This window comes from Sander vitreus, chromosome 6 (genome assembly GCF_031162955.1).
Source record: "Sander vitreus isolate 19-12246 chromosome 6, sanVit1, whole genome shotgun sequence".
Classification (NCBI taxonomy): domain Eukaryota; kingdom Metazoa; phylum Chordata; class Actinopteri; order Perciformes; family Percidae; genus Sander; species Sander vitreus.
This window is the reverse complement of record NC_135860.1, coordinates 24,993,483-25,012,580: the sequence shown is the minus strand read 5'-3', so window position 1 is coordinate 25,012,580 and position 19,098 is coordinate 24,993,483. Positions and strand designations below refer to the sequence as shown.

The 19,098-nt window shown below is 40.0% G+C and overlaps 1 protein-coding gene and 1 long non-coding RNA gene across 2 annotated transcripts; both read left to right on the top strand.

The window, feature by feature from the left end:
- The first annotated feature begins 6 nt into the window (after positions 1 to 6).
- Positions 7 to 2,173, top strand: LOC144519046 (uncharacterized). The gene is made up of 2 exons (XR_013502070.1): positions 7 to 123; positions 235 to 2,173. It is a non-coding gene; the product is annotated as an uncharacterized LOC144519046 (long non-coding RNA).
- Positions 2,174 to 10,760: 8,587 nt separating this feature from the next.
- Positions 10,761 to 18,075, top strand: slc52a3-2b (solute carrier family 52 member 3-2b). Its single transcript, XM_078253556.1, has 4 exons — positions 10,761 to 10,963; positions 13,988 to 15,056; positions 15,669 to 15,792; positions 17,275 to 18,075. Exons 2-4 carry the CDS (start codon positions 14,026 to 14,028, stop codon positions 17,485 to 17,487), a joined length of 1,368 nt encoding a protein of 455 aa, XP_078109682.1. The 5' UTR covers positions 10,761 to 10,963; positions 13,988 to 14,025; the 3' UTR covers positions 17,488 to 18,075.
- The last annotated feature ends 1,023 nt before the right edge of the window (positions 18,076 to 19,098 follow it).

Genomic DNA, 19,098 nt, shown 5'->3' with positions numbered 1-19,098 from the left:
AGGCACTACTCCGCAGAAGTTTCTCAGGTGACCGCTGCATCCGTCCCAGGAGCTCCATCGCTGCTTTGGGATCTGATCTACAGTTTGCCACAACAGGGGACGATAATTCTCCCTCACCATCAGGTCAGCCTGAAAGTTGCTTTGTCACTGGATACGCAAACATGAAAAGAACGTATAACTTGAGCCAGTGAGTTAACCCCACTCTGTCTGTTTTCATTCTTGTGCACCGTCTAGACGAAGCTGCGAGGTTACCCACATGATTACCTCTGTCCTCTGAGAACCATGCGTACGCTGCAGCGCTGAACCCAAACACAGCCTTGGGGCCCCGAAACAGAGTGATAAGCAGAAGTAACGTGATAAGAGGGCCTCAAAAAAAAAAATGCATCAGTCACATCTATAAAAAAGTAGACCCTGACAGAAGAAGTACAGAGGTGATGGTAAAGTGTCTTTGAAACTAGAAATGTTTGCGAGAATCCTGTGTGCTCTGTGTGGACAATGAGGAGGTCATTGCAGATGCGTGACAACGATTCTTTTTGTCCCCTGTTGCATTGCATAAAGTAGTATCTGATTGCGTAGAGAGTAGGAATTGAAAAGTTCTGCATGGATGCTTATTGCATGACAGCCAGAGCCTTGCTTAAGTCAGATTTAGTTTTTTTCTCCCCCAGCTTGTTATTCTTTTTCGGTTGTAAAGATGAGCACACGGTACCTGAACCCAAGAATAATGCTCTGTCGTGGACAGTAATGTGGCGCAAGTGATTTAAAAGTGCCATACAGCCGGAACACATTTGTACATGGTATATATAAGGGTGTTGTACTGTCTGTCTGACTGCCCCTATAAGCATCCAAAAAACACATATACCAAAAGCATAAGTATGTGAAGGGTACAGTATGCTGTCCTTTAACTTTGTGATATTAGTTTTGTTTTTATTTCATTCCATAAAGATAACATTGTTGGCAGGGCCACACTGTTTTTTGTTGTCTTTTACTTTTTTTTACACCATGTTTTCAAATAATGATGTATTTTTTTTTATTGTTTTTTACTGTAAGGATGTTTTAAACACTGGAGATTGCGTACTGAACAATGCACTGAAGTACGACAGGTCATTGTTGATTTGTAGAGATTATTTTCTCAGGATTGGTTTTTGCCTTTGGATGTATGTATTTCTATGGAACATTACTGTGAAAATGTAGATGTGTTATTTTCTGTATAACAGTCCTGGTAAAGTTTTGTTTAGCATATTCTTTTCATAAAAATGCACTTTTTTTTCTGTGTCCTACTACTTTAGATTTAGGTTATTTTACAAAGTGGGAAATCTGGCAGTTGTCATGAGTAAGAGAATTCATTTTTCCAGAGAATGCACTGGAGGTGATATGTGTGGGTTAACAGTGTAGTTCTTTCGTGAAATCAACCTTTTTAGTTTCCTTTTGTCCCCTTTTCCAGCCTGTTTTACCAAAAGCAGTACATTTAACATTTTCTGTATTTCTGTCTTGATGTTTTTTTTCTCTGACCTCCAATCCATTCAGCAATTCTCACAACTGGCTGGATTTTATGACTCTACTTTAAAAGATGTTTAAGAACCATGTGAAACACTGCATCTGTTTCCTTCAAGGTTTTCTCACGAACCCGAAGATACCAAAATGCATCGTTTCAGCAAAAAAAGTACTGGAATATGTTATCCCTGAGAGAGAAGCAACTGCAGCACCACCATCAGTTTACAGCCGATGCTGTTCTGTGTTGCACTGTGCCTTGCTTCCACTCTGGTTCTATTATAGAGCAGTTGATACTTACAATATGTTATCAGCAATGTAAAGCTACTGTATTTGTATGTGTACGTTTGTACTAGATCTACCTGAGGTTGCATTTGGTCTATGCAGTTGTTAAAATGATTTTTTTTAAAAGTCAAAAATGTTTTTACATGATAAAGTACATTTTCCTCTTGGCCTCAATGTGTTGATGTTGGAGAAGGGTTAACATTTGACTGTACTGTAAAAAAAATACATTAGCCAGATTTTACTTCTATTGCTATGCACCCTAATCTTTCTGTACTGTAAATGTTTCTATACCCAGCACTCATTCTATTGTCTAATTTAGGTCAACTGTAGATGAATGTCACTAATAATTTTATGTCCACTTGTACAAAAAAATCTTTTTGTAATAAAAATAAAAACATTTGCCAAGACCAATCCCTCATTAATAATATACAGTTCTGGATTCATGTGCTATTTTTCTTGAAATCAAGACAGACAGAAAATGATTTCATAAAAAGCAGGCTTCCTGCAGATGGACAAACCAAATGATTTAAAGGGACACGCCGACTTATTGAGACTTTAGATTATTCACCGTATCCGACACAGCCATCTTCTAACCGTATATAAACTGGGAACTATATTCTCAGAAGGTGAAGCACTGCTACTTCTGCTACTTGGGCGGAGTGATTTGATCGCAGCAGAAGCCCCGTGGTGAGGAGCAGAGAGTAACAACGGTGCTTTTCAGGTGTTGCGCTAATCACTCCGCCCAAGTAGCAGAAGTAGCAGTGCTTCGCCCTCTGAGAATATAGTTCCCAGTTTATATACGGTTAGAAGATGGCTGTGTCTCATGTGACCTTGTTATTTGTACACGCTGTGACTATACAAATCACAACATGTAAATAGGAAAATGTTGGCATTTTTTTGTCACTTATTGGGAGCAGTAGGCTAGATGGAGCCAGTTACCTCCAGGATCTGTGCTAAACTAGGCTAGTGTGCGTCAGACAGAGTTACAACATGCACGGAGAGGAGAAGGGTATGTATGGACTAACTCTGGGGGATACGGTGAATAAGACAAAGTCCCAATAAGTCGGTGTGTTCCTTTAAAACAAAGTATGTTCATTTGTTCAGTTTGGCTAACTAATATGCTGGTGTGTATGTATTTTCTTACCTCTGCAATAACCATAGTCTGTAAAAAATAATGGACACATCTTCCTGGTCTGAAAAAGTGAAGCTAATGCGGAATCTCATTTCCAGCAGGGGGCGACTCCACTGGCTCCAAAAAGAAGAGCGTTTCTATAGAAGTCTATGAGGAAATAAACCATACTTCTCACTTGATTTATTACCTCAATAAACATTTTCATAATGAGTTTATGGTCTCAATCGCTAGTTTTAAGGGAACACGCCGACTTATTGGGACTTTAGCTTATTCACCGTAACCCCCAGAGTAAGACAAGTCGATACATACCCTTCTCGTGTCCGTGCGTGTTGTAACGCTGTCTGACGGTTCCACCGGTAGCTTAGCCTAGCACAAAACCTGCAGGTAACTGGTTCCAACTAGCCTACTGCTCCGAATAAGTGACAAAATAACGCCAACATGTTCCTATTTACATGTTGTGATTTGTAGTCACAGCGTGTACAAAAAACAACGTAACATGAGACACAGCCATCTTCTAACCGTAAACAAACTGGGAACTATATTCTCAGAAAGGCGAAGCTCTGCTACTTCTGCAACTTGGGCGAAGTGATTTGATTTGCAGCAAGCCTTTCTGAGAATATAGTTCCCGGTTTGTTTTCGGTTAGAATTCAAGAGTTTAAATTTCTGTGTTTTCACTTCATCAAACTTCATTGGAACATTTTGGTTGCCAAAAAACGTCTTGTTCAGCGCTATGCCAACCAGCTAGCTAGCCAGCGCTAGCTGCCGATCTTTACAGCCAGCTCTGTGTCGTACATGCTGATGATGCAGCAGATTTGAACATTAGAGTCTTATTAATTGCCACCTGTACCTGATGAATGGAAGTCCAATATTGACTCTCTTTAGCTCAGTTTTTGGTCTCTACCAACTATAAAATATAAGCTGCTAAATTCTCCGTTATGTTCACCACCTAGTCGAGCAGCGGGGTTTATCAGAGCTTTTTCGTTAAAAGCAGTGGTCTGCTGCTGAAGGAAATGATACTATGAGAGCAGTGAGACTGAACCAAAACAAATAGGCTAGACAAAAGAAGCTATGAAGCTCTTTAGACATGAGAGGAACTGCAGAGTAGAGTGATCATTCTCTGTGAGTTCATCACTGTGAGCAACTCCTTCCATATTACACATTGGTATTTGATGCATTGTTATTGTTAATCATAAAAGCGACTTTAAGGGAAAGATTACCATCCATATAATCTAATTATGTTCTAATGTCAAGTCACATTGATGCATCTTTGCATTACTTACATTCTGTTTTAAGGAGAGGATACTGATGATGAATATGTTTGGTTTGATAACATAATACAAAGGTGAATCTGTCACATATTAAGCATCACCAGTCACCATAACAACAGAATAAGGATAAAGGTCAGGTGTACATAGTCTTGTGTTTGGTATCTTATTTATTGATAACATCTCAATGGCACAAATTCAGTCTGTGGATCCCCAGCTCAAGTTTCCCCCCCGTTGATGTCTAACAAGTGAATGTTTCAGACTAACTTGCTCCGTACATGCAGCACCAAAAACACAGTCATATTTGTTCAAACACAGAGCCCAGCAGTATTTAAGAATGAAAGCAGAGTATTGTACTTCTACACAAATATTCACCGTGACTCCAGGCCACAGGAGTGCCCTGTTTTATCCAAACAACACTGTCCTGTGACTGGCCGTCAGTGTATTTTGCTCACAAATACACAATTATGATAAGATATGCAATATTTTTGATTGTAGCAAAGCAAAGAGCTCACGCAATCGGACGTATTGCATTTACAGTATTATACCATTTTGAGGATTGCATTTATTGCATCTTACAGATCAAAACCTTACCTCAAAAATACAAATAAACTATTTAATTGGAGTCCAACCAGGATGCAGACCTTTTTTTTTGCGCTGCCATTAAGTCTTTTTTGTCTTGCACCTATTTTTCCCCTGATGTGCGCACACTTGGTCCCTTTTCTTAAGATTATTTTTTTGGGCTTTTCCACCTTTATTTGACAGGACAGCTAGGTGAGAAAGGGGAAAGAGAAAGAGGGGGGAAGACATGCAGGAAATTGTCACAGGTTGGATTCGAACCCTGGACCTCTTCATCGAGGCATAAACCTCTGAGTATATGTGCGCCTACTCTAACCACTGAACCAACCCGGCCATGATCCCTCTTCTTTTCTGACTAGGCTGCAGTGTGCTACAGCCAGATATAAAAATGCTCTACACTGTATCTTATGCACATTATATACTGTTGTATTTCAAGATCAGTCTTCCTTCACTGGGTAATGCAAACGTCCTGTTAAGGTAGTTACACACCAACCAGACAGCCGACCTTCGGCAGAAAAGGCAGTCGGACTGATCAGTTGGGTCCCCGAGGTCCAAAAGGTGCCTCAGAACACACCGAAGAGACGCCGACTTGAGCATACGCTCTGCTCTGTATTGTTTCCATTAACAGTCTGATTGTTTCCCAGAAAATGAAAACCGGCAGCTGATTGGAGGAACGCGTCACGTGGTTCTTTTTTCTCCGGAAATTCACAGCCAGACTGTCATGGTGGCTTGTTCAGAATACGATCTCATATTGTACTAAAATAGTTCACCGAAACGTGTTTCTGAAAACATTTTAAGAAATAGGCCATACGGTTGCTGAATCTGTCTTCATTTCAGATTGACAAAGGTTAGTTTAAAAGACTTTCGTCAGATTTTTAGAGGCTCATCCGCTCGCCATTTCCGGGAGAGTCCCGACTGCCCTGTCTCCGACTGAACATGTCGGACACGGCTCCTCGGACGGACGACGGCACGGAACAGACAGAGTAGAGACTGTCTATGTAGACCACTCAACTGACTGATCTCGCACGGACACATTTGATGTATTTTAAACTAATAACTTTGCTAAACATTATGATTAACTCAAAACGATTCAAATACCAATTTGCCAACAACAAAACAGAATGAGAGAAATAATTATTTTCATGTACAAATTACTTCAGTTGAACAATATTTTTTTGTCATCTGGCAGTAACAAACAGTCCACTTATTTAATTTGTTAGTAATGCAACAGTTACCTTAATCCCACATCCAGGAAAGCTCAAATCATTTGTATTTACTTATCAAAAGTAATTCACTTTACTGTCACGGGCCTGAAAAGCAATGTTATAATTCAAGAAGGGAACATTTAGTACCAGTCAGTGCAGGGGTGGGGATGAAATACCATGAATTTAGTGCCCAACAGGGGTCATTTATTTGGGCTGGAATTTGTGTTGAACAAAAGCCAGACTGAGCCCAACCAAACACCCACTCAGAAAGCACAGACAGCTGTCTAAAGTAATCTTCTGGTTCGCTAATTTGTCTGCACTCGCTCTCTACAGAAATGGAGAGAACCTTCATGTTAATGTACACTCATCAGATTCAGTCTGTTCCTTTTTCCCTACTTTATTGCCTACATTTTTTTTAAGTTCCCTTCCCTCCATCCTACCATCAATCCTCCGACCCGCTTTTCATCTTTCTGTCCTCATTCCCTTCCTCCACCCACCCTTGCTGCTGAGGACTTTGGTTCCCAAACTGGACCCCTGGCTCAGCCCTCTGCAGTCACATGACACAGATCCAGAGACCCAGAGTAGTAAAATACAAAGCACTCAACTCGATGTGCATGCATGCTCTACGCACAGAAACATCAGAAGGCCACTGTGCTGTTACACCTCTGAACAGAAAAGCCCTCAGCTCACTTTACGCTGCACTTGTGTAACATCTCACCAGAACTGACTTTGCACTTCTGTTCCCACAAGCAGGTAGGTGGTATCTTGACTAATTTAGAATGACGAATAGAGGTGATTTAAAATGTTGAAAGGAGTTCAGAAAGATTATGGTGTTTTGTGTTAAGTAAGTCCAGTTTAGAGTTTTGTAATGACAGAAAAAAAACTTTTTAACAACCAGGGCTGGCGGGTTTTTCACTCTACATTTTTAGCTAGTCCTTAGCAACTGTCCTCACCTAACACAACTTTGTGAGATCAGCATTGTATCAGCATTTCCCTCTGTTGTAAAAAATGTAGTGCAAAATGTCATTTTGATGCGGCTTAACATTCCAAAATGTGACATTCTAAAGCAGTTTTTTCAGTCTGTTATATAACATGGCTATATCCTCAACCTTTTCCAGGCAACTTTCAATCCTCCTGTTTCTGACAACCTTGACAAAAGCTACTGCTTTGACTGTCAGAGTGAAATGTTATCACTTGCAGAAAGGCTGGTTTATTAGCGGCATTTTCTGCAGGCCCCTTAAAGCTGCAGTTGGTAACTTTTATAAAAAATAAGTTTTTGTCATATTTGCTGAAATATATCCTGACAATAGTACATGAGACAGATCATCTGTGAAAAAAATTATGTTCCTCTGTCTCCTCCTGGTGCTCCTAATGGCATTTGCAAGATTCCACCGCGCCCGTAATGCCATTAGGAGCACCAGGAGGAGGCAGAGGAACGTGTTTTTTTCACAGATTATTTATCTCATGTACTAATGTCAGAATATAGTGACAGTTTCAGCATACCCAAGTTACCAGTTGAGCCTTTAAGTCAGTTCAATTTACTAAAATCAGGAATTGTTTCAAAAATGTACATTTACTGATGATGGTGCTAGATGAAAAGCTGAAGGATCACCGAAGTTACACTTCCATCTCAGGTGGGGAATGTGTGCACCCCATTTTGTGGAACTTCATCCAAACGTTGTCAAGACTTTTAACTAAAGCTTGTTGTGATGGCAGGAGGTTTATCAGCAGCTGTAAGGGTAGCAGGTGGACAGAGGAGACCCAGCCTTAGTGACCCCAATGGTCATTTCACTGAGCTGCTGTGAGGGTATGTTGAAGGAAATGCTTGGAGGAGACAACCAGAAGCCCTGCAGAATGTTTGAAACCACACCCATCACCGATTTCTTTGTGTGGAGGAGTTTGAAGGAGAATTTCGGTGCTAGCAAACTGGAGTTGCTGCAGCTAATGGCCAGAGCTCCCAGTTAGATAAAATGACAGTTGTGGGGGCATGTTCTAAAGAGTGCCCTTCTGCCTCTTAACAGACACAAAATGCAATTGAAATTTCTGTGCAACATGAACAGGGCCCTTATGTGACAACAAGATGCGTTTTTTCAGACATTGTGAAGAAACCGTTTAAATTCAAAGTTTGTACTGTCAAGGACTCCTTAACTGAGAGGGACAGATCAGGGACCCCCTACTACATATATTGTATAAAATTAAAGTTGCTGTAGGTAGGATTGTGAAGATCCAGGCTTTAGCCAAAGAATTTGAACATCGACAACTTCTCAGTCCCCCCCCCCTTTCTGCTAAAGCCCAAACAATCTCCTAAGCCCCTCCCCCCTCACAAGGTAGAATGAATGCGTGCGCATGAGAAGTGATTGACACGCAGTTAGACACCCCCCCTGGCCCTGATTGGTGCATCTGAACAGGGAGCGGTGGATTTTTGCAAATCACACTACAAGCTGTAGGTGGTGCCAAAGGAGCCGGATTTCTTTTTGTAATTACCTGCTTCATGTAGTTCTACTTGAACATAGGGTCAGTTTCAGCAAATATGACAGAAAGTTAGTTTTATAAGTCTTACCTACTGCATCTTTAAGTTGCATATTTAACTGGGCCTGCAATAACGTGTGGGCAGCCTAAAGCCTTTATACATACCTTTTTTGGCCATTGAATACTATGTTATTAAAATAATAATTGTTGACATGATTTTATAAATCATGTTTTAATGATAAACATACATGTGGCACAGTGACTAGGCCTACTTGGGATTAACTGTATCTGTGGATGGCTATCTTAGTGACTACCTTTCCTATAGACCAGTAAGCCTATCATCAATGTATTTTTTTCACAAATAGGCTGAATTATATTTGCTAATAATATGTTGGATTCATGTTTAGACTTTAGATTTTAATTATTGAAAAAAACGTTCAAAACATTAACAATAATTTGGCGCCCCCCCTGCAGTAACTCTGAGGACCCCCTAGTGGTCCCGGACCCCCTGTTGAAGATCTCTGCCTTAACTTAGATGTTTAAAAACTGCAGAATACCACTGAGACATTAAAACCGCTGTACTTTACCTAGTGTCAAATGTGACTGAAAAATAGAAGTAAAGGCCTATTCCTTTGGCGTATTCAGGATGGTTGAAATAAACACCACACTATGTGTTGTGTTTCAACTTGGCAGACTGGTCTTTTCAGTTGAGTAATTGTATTCACACGCTGGATAATGCAAAAGAACTGCTGGCACAGTGAGAAGCCAATAGTGGCTCAGCAGGCCACAAGAAATAGGACTGAGGCAGGAACAGAAAAATAGAAGGAAAGTCAGTGTAGTATTTCCCAATCACCGTGATGTTGTGCTAACACAAAAAGCACTTCCGGTTAGACAAATGTCAGTTGATTTGAAATGCGGAGATATATGAAATATATGATACATGATCTTTTTTTTTTTTCTTCTTTCTTCTTTGATTTTTAGCCATGACTGTAACATTTTAAGATATATAGTTAAACACGATGGTCCAACCTATCTGTTTCTGCTGTGCTTATTTTCTGTACTTCGTTGCTTTGATAGCGTCTTTGATGAACCAAGTCTAGTGTTACCAACTAGAGCCCGACCGATAAAGGATTTTTAAGGCCGATATCGATACAAATATTTTGGTGACTTAAAAATCCGATATTCCGATATATCGGCCGATATATATTTAAAACAACAAAACAGAAACGCGTAACAAAACATAAACATTTGTAGTATTAGTATTTGTAGTTATTTATGAGTCCTCACTAAAATAATATAATGCAGTTTAAAAGTAAACTTGTTTGTTTTATTGTCACAACCGAACAAAGGAACATCAAAATATATTAAAGTTCTGATAAATAAAATGTATAAAAATACAAACTTAAGATATGAAACTTAAAGTCCTTTGAACTAAAAACACAATGCCAAAAAAAAAATCTGAGTGTTGCCAACAGGGAGGTTGTAGAGTGCCCTCTGATGGACAAACTATGCAATGCCAACACTCGTTTTTATTTTATATTTTAAATAATAATTTATCAAAATCATTTGTTATTATAAAGGATTCTGATAAATGAATATTAAAAAAAAGATATATATATATATATATATATATATATATATATATATATATATATATATATATATACTGTATATTAATTTATTGGCCATTATAAAAGCCGATACCGTTGTTTGGAAAATATTGGCCGAAAATATCGGCACACCGATATATCAGTCGGGCTCTATTACCAACACTGCTGAACTGGTTTCTAGTTTGAGTGGTGCCATTTTCTTTAGTCTGTGGCCCAACAGGTACATTACATCTCCAAGCTAATGTTAGTGAATGTGTTGACTTCAAACAGTTTAGATGTATTTTAGATGACTGAGATTAGAGTACTGTATGTCCAGTTGTTTCTCGCCCTTGTTTGCTTAGCTCTGTACATTGTATATACGGAACACAGGGATTTTCTACTCGGAAGATATTGTAAACAAACATTGTGATTTGATCTATATTTAGTACATGTGTGAAACCAAAAGCCGGTTCACTCGTCTCACCCACACTGCAGCCTGTGTGTTTAAAGGAGGGCAGGCCACAAGGTCATATGCTGGTTGGGGGAAGAAAAACGGAAAAGGAGGAGCTATTCTCACTGAGACCTGCCCCATCACTCTATTTCCTCCTATCCCTGAGCTCTCAGGCTCACACAGAGCACATGGCTGCATGATTTTGAAACAGCCCTCCAGTAGAAGGACAATCAAAGTGTCATGGTGGTGCTGGAAGCATGTGCGCCTGTGCAGCCACTCCCATTCCAAGTGCAGCAGAGACACGGAAGCAGACTCTAAGCCTATGGATCAAGCTTGTCGTTAATGTCTGTGTGGAGGAGAAAAGGGGGAGGGAATGCATACACACATACACACACACACACAAGGCTGATGTAACAGAAACAAACTGTGGTCACAATGGACTGACAGTTTTTGAAAGGACAGAGGGAAGAGGAGAGCTTCCTGGTTATGTTCTGAACAAGGTAAGATGAGATATTCGGACTCCTGTCCGTCTCCAACTGTGGAAGATATACTATGTATGAAGGAAGTAAGGGTTATTGAATTTCCTGGTTATCCTAGAACCACAAGGCTTAATTATTGGTCCATTTGCTTCCCTTAAAGGGAAGAATAGGAACCAGGATCATTGTACAGTTTTGATATTAGATAAAGAAGCAGGTAACAGGAAGTTTAATCATGTTCACCTCATGTAGTCAGCATAGTTAACGACACTTCCTTGCTTCTAAATTTATGATACATATGACAGATTTTTCTTTAGTATGATGAGCTTGGTACAAGAACCCTTAAAATGTTTTTTTTTCCAATAAGGGACCGTTTGGTATTTATGGGATGGACCACCGGAGGAAAATAGTGGAGGGTCATGTCTTTTTATTCTTTGCTGAGGGGAGGATCATCCAACATTTTTCAGTCCAGGGGGGGTCACCCAACTTTTGTATTCATGAAACAGAAACATTTCAAAGTGGCTTGTTTGGTGCATATTTTTTCATGTAGCTCTCAGTCTCGGCCCTCCTTTGCTACCAGATGGGTCTGACCCATGAGTTAGCTGGGGGGCAGAGGGAGCACTGCCTGAAACCACCTGTTTTTTGTTTGTCGTTTCAAACCGAAAACAAAGAAACGGTAAAAAAAGAGCCGTTCTCCTGTTTTTGGTTTCCGAATCCAAAAACGAAAAACGACTAAACCAAATTCAAATAACGGTCCGATTTTGGTTTTTTGAAATTCCTTTTTTCATTTCTCCGTTTGAATATCTACATTAAAAGAAAGACAGACAGGTTGGCCAAGTGACCCGGAAGTAATAGTAAATATAGCCTTTAAAATTAAAAGCCAAGCTTTTAGAACGGTCATAATATGCAGCACTAACGTTATACCAGAGTAACGTTAGAAGAAAAAAAATCAATCAATAAATAGGCTTATATAAACCTGGACCGAAAGAAATATGTTAGCAGTAGTTTATTACAGTGATTTAATATCGTGCCTATCCACGTACACATCACCAGTCACGTTTAACGAGCGCATTGTTTGGCTCAATACAGTTGGTAATAGTTAACCTAAGAACTTATTGTGTGTGCAGAGTTGTTACTGTTGGCACTATATTATATAATTTCTCTAACTTCTCTCTCATTTCCTCATTCATTCATTCAGTCGGTATCAGGCGCATTTTAATGCAGTTTGTTATCTGCATGAATAAAAACTTAATAAATAAAACTTATTGTTAGGCAGATTATAAAACGTTTTTTTCTCAAACATGTCATGTCCTTTTGTCGACGATCCCGTTGCTGAAAAAAGCTGTATTACTTCAGAGAGTTTACGTTGGGAGATGATATTGACTAAATGTATTTTCATTTCCACATTTTTTCACAGTCCATCAGATATGTAGATAGGCCTAACTTATCCGTCCTCATATCACTAACATCCACCATCGTGGACATGCTTTAACATCCCAGCAGATTCTTTGTGTCGCATTACGTTTTTCGCAAACGGCATGTTTCTTTATTGGTGATGCGGATCATACTGTAATAGTAAAGCAACTGTAGCCGTCAGAAAAGTGTGACTCGCTCTGAAGCGTTTTTTGTAGTTGTTCCCTGGACACAAACCAGTGAGAGCCATTAAAAAGAAATAAATTATTATACATTATAGTTCTGTTAATGATCATGGTGCTGCAGCCTCAGAATGGGATAGCCTATAGTAGTAGGCTATCTTACTTTTTCGCCCGCAGGATTGCACCCAAATGAAATTATAGGTGTAATACAATTCCAGTTTTCACCAGTAATATTATAAGTTAACTGTGATTAAATATGAAATGAATACACTGTTAATGCTTACGCATTGACTCGAGCAGCAATTTTCTCCCACACCAATTCTCTCTCTTTTGCAGCAGCAGCCGCTGTCTTGCTTTTTTAACGAAATGCATGTTCAAACTCGCTGTTTGTGCGCACAAGTATTTCCGCCGACCCGTTTGTTCGTGGTTGTTACCATGGTGAATCGTAGAATCATGGCTCCATTCATACTGCCTTTTTCTTGTGGTGGTGCATGCGCGTGAACATACTCGGAGTTGATTGAACCAACTCACATCAGCTGTTCTGAAACCGAAAACTCGGAGTTCCCCATCTCAGGGTAAATCAACTCAGACATCAGGGTTAGACTCAGAGTTTGTTAAACCTCCTTCCTGAAACAGGGCCCCAGGTCCTTCACAATGCCAGTAGTAATGTAGTTTCATTACACAACTTTGCAATCATTTCCTTTTTAATGTGTCTGTTTATGTCACAACCACATGTGGCTTTTTTCTATGCGGGCAGTATGTCAGTGTGTAAAAGGTCAGGCATACCCTTAGCATTTAGCACATGAGAGAGGGACTTGATAAGAAGCAGAGTAGGCTACAGGGAGACTGGAAGGTCAATCCCAGCCACATGGGGACATGCTTTTGTTCTCAATAACAAATACAGCATATGATGACATTCAGCTATGCTATTCTTATTTTATGCTACCATATTTACATTTTTTTTGCCTTAATGTAGTTAGCGAACATCATCCCAGAGATACTTTTTTTCTTTTTAGCCAATAGCCATGCTAGCATTGTGGCTTTAGGGATGACAATGTCCAGACTGAAATAGTTTTGAGAAGCAAATGTTAGCATGCTAACATGCTAAACTATGAGATGGTGACAGAAAAACGCCACAACATCATCATGTTAGCATGCTGACGCTAGCTAAAAGTGCCGCAATGCCCTTAAATACAGCCTCACAGAGGTGTCTACAGCTATCATGGCTTCATAACACCCAGTTCAGACCAGACAATTGGCTTATTTTGAATCAATGTTTAAAAAAAATTGTAACGTCTATTAGAGCTGGATAAAGCTAAAATGCTTATATTACACTTATTAATAAAATATCAAACTGAAACTTTCCCTTCAATTAATTGTCTTCATGTTTTTCTAGATTTTGCTGAAGTTTTGCATACTAATTAAACTGTCCTATGTTGTGTCTGTATTCCAGATTGCATACATCTACATTTCCTGATTCCTGCCTCCATCATGTCGCTGCTGACTCACGCGCTGGCGTGCCTGTTTGGTATGGGCTCCTGGGTGGCCATCAACGGGATGTGGGTGGAGCTGCCCCTGGTCGTACCGCAGATCCCAGAGGGCTGGTATCTGCCATCGTACCTCACAGTCATTATCCAAATGGCCAACATAGGTCCTCTCTTCATCACTTTGATGCACCGCTTCCGCCCAGGGGTGCTAGATGAGCGGCCGGTCATCTACTGCATTGTAGGGTTGGGGATCGTTGCTACATTCCTGCTAGCTTTCTTCTGGAGGCACACGGTTACAATAGGGGGTTCTTTGCACAGTGTGCCCCTGCTGGTGTTAAGCTTCCTGCTGTCTGTGGTGGACTGCACTTCCTCTGTTACCTTTCTGCCTTTCATGATGCGGCTGCGTCCACAGTACCTCACCACGTACTTCGCAGGTGAAGGCCTCAGTGGTCTGGTGCCTGCACTGGTGGCTCTGATTCAAGGTGTTGGTGTAGTCCACTGTCAGAATGCCACTTTGGCTGGTGCAGCCAACACAACAGGTGCCACTATGGTTGGCAGTGGAGAGTTACAAGCCATCTACCAGCCAGCTAAATTCTCTGCCCAGGTGTTCTTTGTGTTCCTCAGTGCCATGATGGTTGTGTGCCTTGTAGCCTTCATCCTACTCAACCATCACCCAGCTGTGGCGCGAGAGAGAAACAACGACCTGTACTTCAGTGGTGATCTGGCCCCTGGGAAGAGAGAACAAGGTCTGTCCCTGCACACCCAGACACCAGAGCAGAAGCCTATGATCAGCCCTCTGGAAGCCGTCAGGAGGGAAGCAAGGAGCTCTTTTGGTATGGGGACGTATAGTAATCTGGAGGTGGTGTTCATCTTTGTTGTACTGGCTTGGGTCAATGCTCTGACCAATGCAGTGCTGCCCTCGGTCCAGTCCTACTCCTGTCTGCCCTATGGGAACAAGGCCTACCATCTAGCTGCCACCATGGCAGCTGTTGCTAACCCAGTGGCCTGCTTCATCGCCATGTTTGTGCCTATTAGGTAGGAATAATTACTGGAACCATCTCTTTACAAGAAATTATCATTTTATATAAAAACTTAGATCTTTCAGTCTCCTACAATAACATAAAATTCAAATAACTGCAACTCTTACAGGTCACTAGAGTTTTTAGAGGTCATAGCTTTAAAAAGCTATAGTGCGCGACTATTTTATATTAATGGATGTCCGTTACATTCAAGCCTTTGCCAAATGAGTTGCTACAAAGCTTATTAAGCCTATCAGCTCCACAAAACTCTCTCTGTATTTCTCAGTATGGATATGTTTACAAAACAGTGTAGTCCGGCAACATTCACGCGCAGAAGCTCAAGTGATGCGTTTTACGTCACCCTAGTCCTCCTTGATTTGACGGTATAAAGCTACTAGCAACTGTGTGGAGGAGGGGTGGTGCGCGTTTGTGGATGTGTCGGCAGTGTTGTTGTGTTGTCATTACTTAGAATTCCTCATGGGGGCAACAAAAACTACGCACTATAGCGTTAAAAGTGTTGAGTACTGAAATTGTTTAAACTTTCATATTAGTGTGTTTTACGAAGAAAAGTGTTTCAGTGTAACAGAAAATGCTCAGTTTTACCATATGCATCGACTTTTGTTTTCAGGTCTCTCATCTTCATGGGTTTCTTGGCTATGATTGGGACTGGATTTGGAGCCTACATCATGGCCATGGCTGCTCTTAGTCCATGCCCCCTGCTGGTCCACAGTGCCTCCGGAACTGCAGTCATAGTAAGACTTTATCTTTAAAAATGATTTGGACATACAGATGTTTTATTTAGACTGTGAAATATGTCACTTAATAGCAGTTCATTTTGGATCTTGTGTGCTGTCTTGTACACGCTACACAATGTGCCTGTTATGGTCACGCGTATGTTCAGGTTTCTTATGATTTGGGAGTGTTGTGTGATTGGCAGGTTTTGATATCAGATTGTGTCAACGCAATCTTGTCTGACCTGATTAAGACAATACTGTCAAACCATGTTTGTGGCATATTTGTGAACACTCATTATCCGGAGGAAAGCTTTCACCGTCACAAACGTGTTTATTCAAATGTATATTAGCAGGTGCTCGTGTACAGAGTTGCTTTAGAGAATACTGTTGTCCCCCCGTATCTGCTAGCATTGCTAGCAAAATAAAACATCATGCTGCTATGTAAATGCTATAAAAAAAAAAAGTCAATGGCTCCTTACTCTTTCAAAGTAAAGGCTTTTAGTGCCGAAAAATAAGCTTTAAAATATTTTGCTAATAGCGAGTGAGCAGGGTATACGTTAGCATGTGTTGTAGGAAAGGCATATGGCTATTTTCTTTTCAATTTTTTTTTGATCACTCTATCACAGTGTACCAAAACTAAAATACTGGATATGCCCAAGAAAATCCTTCCTCGAGCAGTGAAAATGAGGGAGAGAGCAAGAGGTGTACTGTAAAGCTAAGAGCGCTGACAACTGTGAGATTATCAAGAGAGTCAACTCTTCGGTTGGGCTTGTGGCCTAACAAATCAGATTTTTCCCGTAATAATGTATTATATTCTCTGTTTCTCCATTGTTAATGTGTGCAATTTTGTCTTACTTGTACCACAATTAATAATTTTAATTTGTATAGCTTCTCTAAAGAGTTACAAAGTGCTTAACTGTAAAACGGAGCAAACTAATAAAAATGCTAGAATAATGACAATCAGAACATGTAAAAATCAACATGTAAAAATGAGTAGCATACAGGGATTCCTACGAAACGGATACAAACTTAGTTGCAATCAGATGTTTTAAGCACAAAACAATAAACTGGTGTACCAGTAATCATGACCCGATAACTGCAGCACCTCCTCCAGAGAGGGTGAAGTAAATGGTGAACTGAGTCTGTTTTTGGAGTAAAAAAAACCTCTTGTCCAACCTGTTAATGATGGCAAACCATTGAAAGCCACTGAGCAGGCTTACATGTTAACGTCAAACTAGGACACTTTGCAAATGTGTTTGGTACTGAATATATAAAGGTACGTTTGACAGCACTCCAATTAATACTTTTTATTGGCAATAAAAAGTATTAATTAGAGTGCTGTCCAAAGTACGTTTAAATATTATTATCCACCCAGTCTTCATAGTCTTCTAAGTTTCGATGTGAGTTGAACACGTTAAGTCTTATATTTTTGGTACTGAATAACACAGACTGGCTGTCAGATCATTGTGATGCATAATATTGACCTCTCCTGTGTTGCAGGTGCTGACCTGGATCCTGTTTGTCCTGACTCTGTCCTATGTGAAGGTGATCATTGGGGTGATTCTGAGGGATGAGGGCCACAGTGCCCTCGTGTGGTGTGGAGCAGTAGTGCAGTTGGGCTCCATGGTTGGTGCTGTATCCATGTTCCCATTGGTCAGTGTATATGGACTGTTCAGGTCAGGTGATGCCTGCAACACTAAGTGTCCAATGTAGTAAATCGATTGAAGTTAAACACTGCTGTACCAAACTGAAAAATAATCTGCGCTTATTCTAGATGCACTGAACTCATTCGTGTTGTGAACTTTACATATTCCTGTTTGTGTGAACAGATCTGAGCTGTTTACCTACAACACCATCACTGCTTAACAGATTCATTCTCATCAGAGTCAAATGGTAAATGTATGTTTTATACAGATATCTGTATATTTATTGACTTATGGAGTGCTGCTCAGCACAAGGCTGAAATTACACTGGTATAATCAATGTGTCAGATCACACACACACACTCCAAGCTGATGTTAGTGAATGTGTTGACGCACATTTTGTTGCTGAGCACATTACAAGTCTTCGTCAATTCAGAGGTCAAAGCCAGTTTACTTGAACTGTTAATATGATGTGAGTATAATTGATTGATGTTGCTTTTATAAGAACCTACAGCACTTTTGGCTTTAAAAGATTTGTGCTTGTTTTTAGTGTACCTGGTTGTACATTCTAACTTGCTTTGTATATGTTACTTGTGTGGAGAAACTGTTCAACAATACCAAATAAAACACGTTTTATTGCTACCAGAAATCCCCCTTATCCTGAGCCTGTCTTAAATATCTTCTGGTGTGTGTGTGTGTGTGTGTGTGTGTGTGTGTGTGTGTGTGTGTGTGTGTGTGTGTGTGTGTGTGTGTGTGTGTGTGTGTGTGTGTGTGTGTGTTTTGGTTCAAGTGGTATAATCAAGCAAGAAGTTGGAAAGGGCACTTTTGAAGACAAAAACAGATTTAATCAAAGTTGGTGATTGTAACTGTGCAAAGTCAGACGTATTTTACCGTATCCTTTTCCAATTAGTAGTCTGTCCATACTCTAATAAATCTACATAAACCACATCTATATTATGCAATATCTTGCATTTTTATAGATACATAGATGAAAGGTGTGATGAACTCAACTCAAAACTTCAGTGATGACTGGGTGATTCCAAGGTGTCATAGGTTGGCATGGCAGTGCACAGCTATGAATAAGAATAAAAAGATGAAACAGTAATGGATGAAAAGTAATGTATTACTCAGGTCTGCCATTGAGAGAAATGGATGATCTAATTTCCAATACACAATTTATCATGAAATAAACCAGCTATTTACAGTAGTTTTCAACTTTATTGCACACATTTATTGGACATTGGGCATTAGCATCAGCAGCCTGCACACCTTTAAAACCACCACTAGATGTCACTGTTTGATTAAAAGATCCTTAATATGAACCTGAAGCTGACTGTACATCTTAAGCTTCTAGATTCAAGTAATGTTAGTTTTGATCTGCAGAACTAAAGTATAAAAAATTACTCAATGTGTTGGATCCAGTAGGGGTAGGGGGAATTGATTCAGCATAGTAACGCAATATTTTCCATGGCAATACTGTATCGATACACGGACACCAAGTAATCAACCTTTTATTATATAAATTGCACATCAGAATTTAACCTTTTGGTACTAGAATAATAAGATCAATTGCTGTTTCAGTCCACTAGATGGAAAATTGAAGTGAGATGAACAAACGAGGCATTTTTTTTTTGGTGACATAATTTGAAGTTGGAAAAAAGGTAATGAATTGCAATATTTA

Bases quoted from the DNA above. Each gene is read 5' to 3' on its own strand.
- slc52a3-2b (XM_078253556.1), top strand. From the start codon at position 14,026: ATGTCGCTGCTGACTCACGCGCTGGCGTGCCTGTTTGGTATGGGCTCC. The intron at 15,057-15,668 runs GTAGGAATAATT...TTTTGTTTTCAG, and splicing joins GCCATGTTTGTGCCTATTAG to GTCTCTCATCTTCATGGGTT. The intron at 15,793-17,274 runs GTAAGACTTTAT...CCTGTGTTGCAG, and splicing joins CCTCCGGAACTGCAGTCATA to GTGCTGACCTGGATCCTGTT.